The sequence below is a fragment of the Achroia grisella genome, unplaced genomic scaffold, assembly GCF_030625045.1.
Source record: "Achroia grisella isolate CSIRO2021 unplaced genomic scaffold, CSIRO_AGI_Agris_v1 utg2156, whole genome shotgun sequence".
NCBI lineage: Eukaryota > Metazoa > Arthropoda > Insecta > Lepidoptera > Pyralidae > Achroia > Achroia grisella.
Window position 1 is genome coordinate 2,205,757 of NW_026712714.1, and position 13,144 is coordinate 2,218,900.

Sequence of the window (13,144 nt, forward strand, 5' to 3'; positions counted from 1 at the left end):
ACGATATCATATTGCTGCAATGACCATGTTGCATACTTTACAGTCACTTTCACTTTATAAAAAAAAACTGCATATCATGGATCGTTCTCGATTTGTTTGATTGGCCAATGATCAATATATTATTGAGACTACAAGCCGGCGAGATCGTCTTTCTTCTAATTATGATACTTGAATTCTTTATATTATCGTAATTATTGCGAACGTAAAAGTGACTATTATTAATCACTGGCTGTACCCGAGTGAAATTAGCCTATGTGTAATTCTGATGTTTCAGCTACATCATTGTGAAGTTTCATTAAAATCCATTCAGTAGCTTTTTCGTGAAAGAGTAACAAACATCTATACTTACATACAAACTTCCGCGTTTATAATATTGGTTAGATATAGGACAGTTTCGGTCACTTATGCACTTATTACTATCATGTGTTATGTAATGTGAGTATTAGTGTAAAACTACTTTAAAGAATATAGGTATGGAATATTGTAATGGGTGAAAAATGTAATTGATACAGCTTATGCTATAAATAATATAAATGACATAGTGGAGTAACTTGAAACAGTCATGCTCGCTATAAAGTTCAAACTTGTGGCGGCGTGGTGGGCCGAGTCGATTCCCTCTAATATGGTTTAGTGCAATGATGGCTGACTCATCCGTCATACTCGTGAACGGGTGCTGCTAGTGGGGACTGGTCTGTTCAGGTTGCGAACACTGATTTTTTGTTTTTTTGCAATAGCATATGCTGGTGGTCACTCTATTCTCCAAATTTGAACTTAAATGAATCTGTATTATTCAAAATATGTACGCCCGTTTATTTAAAAAAAATACGAGCTGAGTTTCTTGTCAGTTCTTCGAAAATAGGTAGGTATAATAAGTTTTACTCAATAATTATTTCTTAATAAAAAAGTAATTTATTACTATTTAAAAACCTATTAACTTTATCTAATTGCATTAGTATACAGAGGTTTAACCCAACTTCGAGAGTGATCTAGATACACGTCAGCTGCGCCCCTCTAAAGACCCTATATTATAAATTTTAACTCGTACTAGTCACATGGCCTGGAAAGAAGGTCATAACCAGGAGCATTTAATGGTGACTGGCAAGGTGGATGTGAAACGTTCTAGAGGGCATAGCCACACATAGATCATCTTATCTAACCAAATTCGCTCATCTCTGGACACTGCGTTTCATTAGGCAAAAGACCGGCACAGATGGAGGAGTGTAATCAAAGAGAAGTAATTCTGCGAAGCTGTCACGACCTCCTGAGGAAAACAACTTGAGGAGAAGGAGTAATAAACTTGGTGGCTATAGTTCATGTTACTACAGGTGTGGTAGTTGTTCCACCGTCCCACCCCACCTCATTAGGTCCGAAGTCACGGAGTAGTCGCGAGATGAAATAAGTTCCGCATAGGGAACCCGCAGAGTTGGGTCCTGCTATTAGAGGGGGCCACCGCAGTCGAAGTCGCGGTGGACTGACATTGACCCTGCTATGATTTTGACATTTAACGACAAAACGTTAAAATCGTTAGGGATCCATATGAAAACTTTGATAATATATCCCAACGTGGGAAAAGAATCCTTAAATGGTTTACGATGAGGTAGATATCGATAATAGAGCAAGGTGATGCACTGCAGTTTTATAGAGTACGTCAATATTGAAGAGTGTATATGTGTTAAACTTATTATTTTTGTTAAATCGGGACCAAAATTGTCAAGTCGGGTCGGTCGCCTGTTATTAATATTTAAAGCAATATGTATTTATATGGATTCATATCACGTGGCGTGGTGTGGCAAGAGGGTTGTTATTAGTACTAGTTATATATATAAGTAGAATATATCTGGTATATGAGAATAAGTGTGTGATACCTTGGGGGTACCTACTTTATATTTTTAACTAGCTACTCGCCCCGGCTTCGCCCGGGTGTACATGTATTATATAATACATATAAACCTTCCTCTTGAATCACTCTATCTATTTAAAAAACCGGCTTCAAAATCTGTTGCGTAGTTTTAAAGATTTAAGCATACATGGACAGACAGCGACAGCGACTTTGTTTTAATAAAATATGTAATGATGATAAGGCAAGAAAAAGATTGAATAACGAGATGACTGCGAATTACACCGACTACTATACCATTAATAAATATATATCTCCTAAATAAGTTTAAGTGTCTGATATATTAAAGCACTCCACTTTATATTTTTGATTGGCAAGAAAGGGACATAACAAGATGACTGCGAACAGGGATGAATGAGGGAAAAAATCATATGCCGACCCCAAACGAATGAGATAAGGAAGAAGCAGAGACCTTGGGAGTAAATTAGATAATAATAATAATCACACCGCGCCATCTAGACCTAAATTAAGCTAGCTAAAGCGTGTGTTATTTCAACTAAATATATGTATTTACAAAAATAAAAAATAAATCTATGTATACATAGAAAACACCCAGACCGGTACAAACAATCATACTCATGATACAAAATGTTTGTGCCGTGCGAGGAATCGAACCTGCGACCATCAGACGTAAAGCGGTGTTCTAGACCGCTAGACCACCGAGGTCGTCAGTAGATGTAAGAGTAACTATTATTTGTTGTGTATCCTTTTTCCCTGTTTCTTTAAGAACATGTAGAAACTTAATATGGATAATTATGGAATGGTGCTCCCGCCTGCGCTAGTGGTGGCGGGGCACCAGTGGATGATGATAAGATGAAAATGAGGTTAGGTCAGTAAGCCCATCGGGACAAATTCATCAGGAATTCATCACGATGGTTTCCAGGGGGAACCGTTTGGAGGTCAACCTGACCAAGTCAGGCCATATTGCTAGCAATGGAGTAATTATTTCATATTACTAACAATCCCTTTCTGCCTCTTTATTGAGGGGTTTTTTTAAAGGATGATAATGGAATGATGCACCCGTCTGCGCTAACGGTTTACGCTGGCTGGGCACCAGTGGAGGATGATAGGATGAACATGAAGTCAGATTAGTTAGCCCAACGTGACAAATTCACCGGGAATGTATCACGATGGTTTCCAGGGGGAACCGCGTGGAGGTCAACCTGACATGGTACATTGCTAGCAATGGGGTCATGCGTCCACATTACTAACAATCCTCTTGCCCCCATTATTATTGAGGGGTTTGGGGACAATAGTCAGGTGCTGCGACCTACATAGATGATAATAGCTCGCCCGTTCTCAGAGTTGGCTACCTAGACCAGTCAGGGACAAGAATTGAAAGATATTCTTAATAGCGATGGTTTTATCTCCTCAGGATAAAGCGTAAACTTTCCAAAGGAGATATTTCGTTTATGCATGAGTGGGCTACAACCACATAGGATGTAGCAGTGCGCACACTGCCTTTTTTCCGATGTACTTAGTATGTTGTTTTGGCAAAAACATAATATTTCATAGACAGTAAAACCTAAGTAAGGTGGGAGGCAATTTAGTAGAGTTATTGTCCAATGAATTTATTATTAAGATGTGAGTCTCATAAACTATTTACGATAATGTGATTGTTTATAATAACATATCCCTATTTTTTTTTTTTTTTAATTTCTTTTTAAATTTAGGGACTTTTGTGCCATCTAAGTACATGTCAGTCCCATTGTACCCTAAAACCATATCCCTATTTGCGCAGTAATTGGTCTGGATATTCTGTATGTATTTAACAAAAAATATATATATTTATTTATATTAGTTGTCTAGTACACATAATACAAACTAAGCAGCTTCGAACTTGATGGCGCTGTGTGAATTCTATTACTGATTATAATTGTTAAATTAACTAGATGTTCTAAATTTACTTTTTTGTCTTTATACTATGGCATTGGCAAACAAGCATATAGCCCATCCGATGGTAAATTGTTACAGTAGTGTCGTCTGAAACACCAGGAGTGTCACGTACGCGTTGCCGACCCTTAACAAATTTTAATATAGGTACCCTTCTTCCACAATCTAAGCGTACGTAGGAGGAAACTCCTCTGAAACTGCACTGTCCGAGAGATCACTTAGGTTACAGCGTATGGGAAAGAATTCCCTGTCGATGGTAATAGCTGGATGTTTGTTTTTAAATAAATAAGTATGTATATTTCTAATAGTAGATACGTATTGATATGTTGGACATTTAAATATTCTTCAATAAATATTTATATTTATAATAGTAGATACGTATTGATGAATGTGAGGTGGACATTGACACCAATTCGCTATGCTATACGGTACGGTTGCACTTGAAACGGAAGCTGGACGAGACAACCGGTTCAATCCGTGACCTTCCTGTGTATAATGTAACTAGTTATAACTCGCGGCTTCACCCGCGTAATTAGAATAACAGTTATCATAACTGTCTGAATTTTTTATACCCAATTTTAGCTGCCCATGCTTGGCCAAGTAACAATCATAGAAACATCTTCAAACTCATATATATTTTCACCAGATTAGTGTGATATGCTGTGCCGTATTTATGAAAAAAAAAACAATTCGGAACTCTATGCAAAAAATATTATTATATTATTATCCATAATTTAAAAATTTCCAATAATATTAATAGTCAACTAAATTAATAGTTTCTGTCAACGCTAATGTAACGAGCACAAATTGAAATAGAAATAATCAGAGATTATTTCTATTTCAATTTGAGCTCAATTCCCATAAATGAGGTGGCAACTTTTTAAAAATATTGTACTAATTACTCTGTGGTATTCTTAATTTGAAACCCAAGAAAACTAAAAACAGCACATAATTTAAGGTTATAGGTATGCAACAACAACAAACACATCTTTGTGGAACGTGCATTAGGTATCCAGTGTCAGAATTAAAAAAAAAATAGCCGACCACAGATTCCGTATAATGAATGCTTGGGAAATTTATTGAGAGAACTTAAGGAGATTAATAATAAAGCCGGTCGAAGCCTGACCAGACAACTGAATAGGGCTTCGTATGTTCAATGTGACTCAGTCCACGCGGGGCGGCGAAACAATCGCATCAACTGATTCAGACGATATTTTAAACTAAGTATATTGGTTGTTTTAGTACATTTAAGTATGTTATCCCCAGTACTAACAATGATAATAATAACCCAGGATAATAATTAAACACACATCTCCGCTACTACTAGTACTACTAGACTTCTTATATAAAGAAATATATTTTTTGTAAATACATACATAATATACATAGGAAATACCCAGACCAATACAAATATACTCATGAATACAAATGTTTGTTCCGTGCGAGGAATCAAACCCGCGACCTTCGGGCGTAAAGCGGTGTGCTAAACCGCTATACCACCAAGGTCGTCCAAAATGATACACATAAGTTCATAATCGTATATTCACAACTGTATTGTATACTTGTATCCCATTCGCGACACAGCATAAGCATAATCTCCACTTTCTCGGGCACATGGTTGTACTCGATAAAAAAACACACACTTTATTATATTATTTTGTTTGTTTGTTACAGAATGATAACAGCAGTCAATGAATTCCTCGACGACCTTCGGTAAGTCCGTTTCACACCTATTAATATATAACTAACAGCTCGCCCTGACTTTGCTCGGTTTAAACAAACTATACAACTACACACACTATACCAAATGGAAAAAAAATATATAAAAATAAATAAAAAATGTTTGAGCTTTTTCATAAACACGCACTCTCAAAATTCAAATTCAAAATATCTATATTCATGTATTACAGACATCTATTACAGACTCTTATGGTATGTCAAATCTACCGTCACTTCGGAATGATTTCGAGATGAGAAGAACTGGAAAGAAACTCGGCTCGTATTCTTTTTAAAGAAATGTTGTACATGTTGACAATAGTTTATAGCATTAACACATAGTAGTAACTATATATATATTCAAAACAAAACCTAAAAGTAAATAAATAGCTACCAAATAGCTGTACTCGTTAACTTATGATAATAAATAATAAAGCATGAATATTACACTTTATTACGTCACATAATGTTAGGAATTTTCTTAGCGAAAAATGTAACTTTAATTCTCAGTTCTATGTCCTGATTGTTAAGGTAGTTTATGTATTAACAAACAGCAATGAAAACATTGTTGTGATCGTTACACTATTTTTAACACAATTTACACCATCCATCATGTCGCGTACCGTGATAATTGTTCTCGAAAATTCCATGAAGCAATCTAGTTGTTTATTCATTTATTCTAAAGTCTTCGGTTTATCATAGTACTTTTTAATTTTTAGTGACCGGTCGAAAAGTGAGTTTGAATTTTAAAATCGAAAGTGACTGTTCGTGATTTTTTTTGTGTGTTGCCAGTGGCAGATTTTTCTACCATTTGGTTAATTGTTTTTTGCGTGTATACAGTTTATGGCAAAGACTCTAGAAGAATTAATAATACTAAAAAGAATATCGCTGAGGTATCTCTTCGCTAGAGAATCTCGTCTGATTGCATTAGGAAAGAAGCCGGTTAATAAAAAAATTTCCAATTATCTGAAAACTCATGAAGAAAGCACTGTTTGGTCGAGTTTTATGGACACGTGGAGTGAAGATCTAACAAAAAATTTGAACGTATACGATTGGAAACGGCAAGAACGGAGAATAGAAAATAAACCGCGGTCGTACAGATTGGATTCGACATCGAAAAGGATTTTTGTTGATTACGAAATGCCATTATGGTAAGACTCATCATTATACATAATGAGTTACCACTGGAATTGTAAATTCACAGTTACAGACAGATTTGTCCGTAATTTACAAATAACTCACCACAATCTTTGTTTGATTACTTTTAAAGTAAAAGTAAAATAAAACCTCAAAAGATGAATAATTACGATATTTTATAACTTTTTTTTAAATTAATGAATAAGGAATCGTGCAACGGCACTGCATTGCTAACGATATTGGAACATTGCTGGTTCCCAGTAAAGGATTTTAAGATGAAAATATCAAATCCATAATTTTCCACTAAAAGTAGTTAGGTTAGGTTCTTACTACTACTACCTGCGTATTATTATTATAGTTATATATTTGTATCAGTTGCACAAAGCACCATCTAGTTACATATAGCTTAAAACTAGATGGCGCTGTGTGAATTGTCCTGAGACATGATTATTACCTAAGTACTAAATCTTAATTATAAATAAAACCTATAAGACTTCAAGTAATGTTATTGTAAAAAGATACTATAGCTAGGTTAGCACAATTTCTCAAATTGAAGTTTTTGGGATTATTGCATTAATTATTATATTGATATTAGGTTTGATCTTAGGTGGCACACCTTGACTGTTGTAGGTGCTTTGCAGATATGTGATACATTTTAGGTTTTTGCATTTCGCACTACAAAACTTCATTAGCGAGTTTCAGGACAGTATCTAATTGTTTATCTACAGCGGCACCTATCGCCAAGTAGCGTAACTAATTCTAGTGACGTCAAATACAAATAAAATACCGCTAAATGTTGACGTAATAAATGTGTTAATTTTTTATATAAAATGTAATAATAATGTTATGATATTTTGTAGTTTTGTTTGTAATGCATAACCTCAAAATACTTGACGGATTTAAAAAAAAACATCTCTACCATTAGCTATTTACGAGACAAAACCTCTATTTACGATAATTACGCGGACACATATATTACATTCGCACACATATACTTTGTATAGAGAAGGCGTGCAGAATGCTAATATATTTTTTTAAATTATACATATCCATAAACCGATATATACTCTTTTGTTGGTAGTTATGGCTGTGGTGAAATTGAGACTAGATTAATATTATTTGTCTATAATCTTACTAAAAGTCAAATATAACCATAATAAATTCACGACTAACAATATATTTAAATTACTTATGATCGAATTATGTATAAATTTCTATAACATGATGTTCATATTACAACCTTTCTAGTTGATAACATTTTGATAAAATAATAATAGTTTAAAATATGTTAAATAAAGTTTATTATACTCAATTGTTTACATAAATTGTTTTATCAGGTAAAGCATAATCTTTACTAATGTTATACGACACCTAAATACGATATAAAGTACATTTACCATCAATAGATTCCGACTCTTTGTCGGTAAAATATGCATTACTAGCAAACCTACCGGTTTCGCGTGGTACAAATATTTGAAGTTCTTCTTTTATTAAAATTAAAATATCTTCTAAAGTGTTCGTTGAAAACAAACGATGTGAAGGACCATTTTGTTTAAAATTAAATACTTATTATAAATAACGTATTTATTTGGATTAGGATTAACATCATGTTTGTAAAAACACCTTCGCAAATAATACAATATTTTAGAAGAAATTTGATTACCATAAAAAAGATTATAGTGAGTTTTGACAGTTGAGTAAGAGTAATCTTAAAAGATAGAGATATGTTGTCGGAGACTCTTTTTTAGAACTTTTAAAGGAGAACAAATCGTCGTACATATTTTTTGGTAATAACTGAAGCGCATGCAGCGTAAGCACTCAAAATGAATATTTTTCATTACTGCTCCGCTCCTTTTGGTCGTTGCATAATGTTATATAGAATGTAATCGGGAATAATATACCTATCTAACAGAGAAATATTTTTTTAATCGGATCAGCAGAACAGGAGATTACTTCGACCAACATACAAACTTTATCTCTTTATAAATATCAGTATAGATGACGTAAATCGTAGGCATTTACTATTCCATCTAGTATTATTTCACCCACCCCCTCCCTCCCCTCTCTCTTTATAAGATGGGAGGGAATTTATCCTACGTAACTAGTGACCCTATTGCGTTTTATTGGAAGGGAACTTGCGACCATCGAAAGTAAAGCGGTGGCTAAACCGCTATACCACCGAGGTTATCATTAGATGTTTCATTTGTCTTTGGAAACTCAAATTATTTAAACAATTAAAAAACATCTATAAAACACATTATCAGCTAGTCCATTTTGGCTGTATTTTATTTAAGTTTAATTATTTATATTTATGCACAATTATTAGAAAGTCAGACACTTGACATATTTATATTCTGTGGAATGTCGCTATAGTTAATGCATGTAATTAACTGTTTGCTCTTGACATGTTGCTCGTATCGTTTTTTTTTACAATTTTTTATAATTTCTGTTTCACAGTAAACCGCTATATTATTCTTACTAATATTATAAATGCGAAAGTCACTCTGTCTTTCTGTCTGTCTGTCTGAATTTGGTACATAGCTCATACATACATACATACATACATAGTACATAGTCTAGACGATACTTTTTAATACGAAAAAAGGGTTGCACGGGGTTGAAAGGGGGAGAGGAATGTTGTATGGAAAATCGTGTTCTTTGAAGCGAGAACGATGAATTTTTTTTGCCTTTTTTGGGTTAGATTATTAAATATTTTTCTTTATATAGTCAATGTTAGTTTTTATAGGCACAGTTAGTTTTTAACATATTGTAATTTAACTGTAGCAGATAGTTTTGTAAACTGTCTTTCGTTTGAAGGGTTAATTACCACTATAAATTGGCGGCCTCTGTGGTCTAGCGCACACCGCTTTACTTCCGTTAGTCGCAGGTTCATTTTCTGATAGGGTGAAAACATTTTTATTCATGAGTATGATTGTTTGTAGTGGTATTTGTGTTTTCTATGTATATTATGTATGTATTAACAAAATAAAAATTAACTAAGTTTTTATATAAATTGTTTACTACCCGTAACGAAAACTCTACTTATCTTGAGATTAGATGTATTTACAAAAAAAGGATCTAAGTATTTCTATCAGTTGTCTAGTACCCATAACAAGCTTAAAATAGATGGCATTGTGCCTGCAAAAATCGAACCTGCGACCATCAGAAGTAAAGCGGTGTGCTAAACCAACACACCATCGAGCCCGCCGAATATTTTCCAAGTCACATTTGTAAGGATTTAAGAGAAATGTTACGCATGCTGACTGTACAGTAACTAGTGCCTTATCTTATCAGTGATATCACACACTATTGCATGCATTAAACCTGTATTTTTAGTGTAGAATACAATTTTAAACAAGTAAGAGTGTTCTTTGGAATTTATTTAAAAATGTAAGTTTTTATATATTTATTTTGGCTGACTTGCCAATCTTCTCGGTTCAAATTCAGAAATCATTTATTCCTGTAGGACATTTTAGCTGCTTATAAACGTTAAATTTTTTATATTATAATTTTTTCCCTAATTCATTATATAGATTCAATTGAGAAGGTTGTGCGCTATATATACCGTTTAGTGTATGCAAAAGACTATCAATATTGCTTTGATAATTAATAATTACCAATTTCTTAGTGTTTACGTAACCAGATATTTTTGACATTTGTGTTCTCATATTTTTTTCTCAGTGTTTTTTTAAGTGTGTTATAGCAAATAGTTAATATGATAAAATGTTACATATATTTATAGGATAAATATAAAATTAATTAAAATTGTACAATTAGTAATGGTTATATTATTTAATATATGAAGTTGTTGTGTCACAGCGTTCGTAAAAAACTCCTCCGAAACGACTTGACTGATTGTTATGTAATTTTGTGTGTCTATTCAGTACATTTAAGAATAGGTCGTAAACTATTTTTCATACCCCTAAGTGAGAAGGGTGGATAGACCACCCTATCCAATTTTTTTTTGTTGATTGAAGATAATCTTTACATTTTTTTTGAGATATAGCTTTAAAAAATACATCCGATCCTAAATTTTCACCCTTCAACCGTCAACCCCTGTTTTTAATAGCGATATTAGTACTGTAATAATTTTTCACTCTCGGCTATTGGTAATCTATTAATATATATGAAAAAACGACGTCTGCCGGGTCTGCCGTCTAGTATCTTATAAATTAAAATTACCAAGATTTCGTTGCTTTAGTTCATAGTTTAGCTTGTCTCACCTATTTCAGCCGCCATCAAGCTTGATTTGTAAGATATATTTGATTGAATGTGTAGATGTTCAGGGTGATATCAACTAGATTTTACAGGATATATATATCTGATAAACAAGCGACGTGACGTTAAAAATATTTTAATATCCTACTAATTTTATAAACGCGAAAATTTGTGAGTTCGGAGAATGAATATATTGGATTTTTGTTACTCAGTCACGCAAAAACTACTGAACGGATTTTAATGAAACTGAATACTTACAGTAATGTAGCTTATACATCAGAATAAGACCGGCTAAAAGAAATGATATTATATAAATTAGACGAAATAGCTTATACATCAGAATAAGACAGGCTAGAAGGGTGAAAATTTAGGGTTGTATGTATGTTTTATTGCCACATTGAAAAAAAAAATGATCGAAAAATTAAATGTTAAAGAAGAAACAACCTATAACTTAGGGGTCTGAAAAATAGATAGTAGCTTCAGACCTCAGACCTACTGAATATGCATATATAATTTCATAAAATCGGTCAAGCCGTTACGGAGGAGTGTGGTAACTAACATTGTGACACGAGAATTTTATAAATAAGAAGATTGTACATTAAAATATTATTTTAATTTTTTACACACCAGAATAGGCAGGGCATGTCTGGAATAATTATAGTTTTATCCAATATTGTGATACGAGAATTTTATATATATTATATAGATATATGTATGTTATTTATTTGCTTGCTCCCATATACCTATACTTGTTTGTCATTACAATAAAAAAATATATCTATTAAATAATTTCCTAGATATTTGATTAGTCAGTTGAATTAGTCAGTTTTGATAAACATACTCGGTCAATAACTAAAAACTAATAAGGTTTACGAGTAATAAGGACATATATCATTAGATAACGACTATTAATAATACAAATCATACACAAGGAAATAAAAATAATTGTCTCTGTCAGAGAGACTATGACATCCGGATGGATGAGTGGTTACAAAATTAACCGCAATCTTAATAATCCAAGATATAAATTCCTACTATATGTTTATCATATCAATTTATACGATGAGTGTGGGTTTCGTATGTAATTTATAATTACATCCGGTCTAACAAGCTGTAAGTGACTTTTACTCTGACTACCATATTGTATATTAAATCTTATATATTAATATAAACGCGAAAGTTTGTGAGTATGGATACAGGTTTGTTACAGTTTAACGCAAAAACTGCTGAACGGATTCTGATGAAACTTTACAGTAATATAGCTTATATACCGGTATAACATGTAGGATATAAATTTCACGCGGGTGAAATCACGGGCACAGCTAGTATATAGGCGCCGCTTACTCCGAGCGATGCTCCGTCCAATTCAAATAGTGATCGAAATTTCGACGGCCTGACCTGAGTTTCGAAACCCTAGCGGTGCCCTCAGATTAAAGTCGTAACCGTCAGGCGGGAGTTGGCTTTCAGCCGTCCCATAAGTCCTTCCGCAGGTTTGGAGTTCCATCTGCACTCGCCCCCTATCGTCCGGTGAAGCCGTAACAGCCAATTGTTGCAGCATTAGAGTAAGCCGAAAAAAAACTACCATCAGGTAGATCATAAGCTCTTGCTGTAGTAGTACATAAAAAATAGATGACTACATCCTTCCACGAATCAAATATTACTACACAAATAATGATTTTATTGGACACTGAAACTGGGATAAATGCAGCGGTATTGCAAAACATTTGCAACGCGTGTTATTTATGCACAATCCCATACTGGCGTCGCATTTCTCGATTACCTTCAGGAGACAAGCGTCTATGAAAAACAATGGAAATTCTTTTAACTGGGGTTCTAATTTCAATAAAGTAACGATTTCATACTATAACTAATTAAAAAGTCACGCGAGTGCGTGAGTTTGTTTGTTTGTTTATTATCACATGGCGCTTCAACGGCACAACTAATTTAATTTAGTACTATTTTTATTTACGACTACCTTGGTTGCGAATGACGTTCTATATCGGACAGTCAGTCAGGTCAGTCAATGATTCAATCAATTCACATGGATAATTATATACGTAAAATTAAGAAAATCACGGGATATTACCACGTTTTATTTATTTCTATTTGAGTTTCCGAATTTATTAATAGTATAATAATGTATTCCGATTTTTAAATTGTGTGGATAGTTATTTTCAGTGAATTCGTTTATTTCTGTATTATACTAACCAATATGGATATAAGTAATCTGAATAAAAATGGATATCAATAGAAATAATCTTTATTCAAATAAACTTAATATAA

General features: G+C 33.4%; 1 protein-coding gene across 1 annotated transcript in view; it reads left to right on the plus strand.

Moving 5' to 3' along the window:
* LOC131842336 (juvenile hormone esterase-like) overlaps positions 1 to 13,144 on the plus strand; it is a 34,259-nt gene that overhangs the window by 13,821 nt on the left and 7,294 nt on the right. The window contains exon 2 of the mRNA XM_059190875.1: positions 5,465 to 5,503. Within this exon, the coding sequence (XP_059046858.1) occupies positions 5,466 to 5,503 (38 nt within the window). The 5' untranslated portion in view covers position 5,465. The remainder of the gene's footprint in view (positions 1 to 5,464; positions 5,504 to 13,144) is intronic.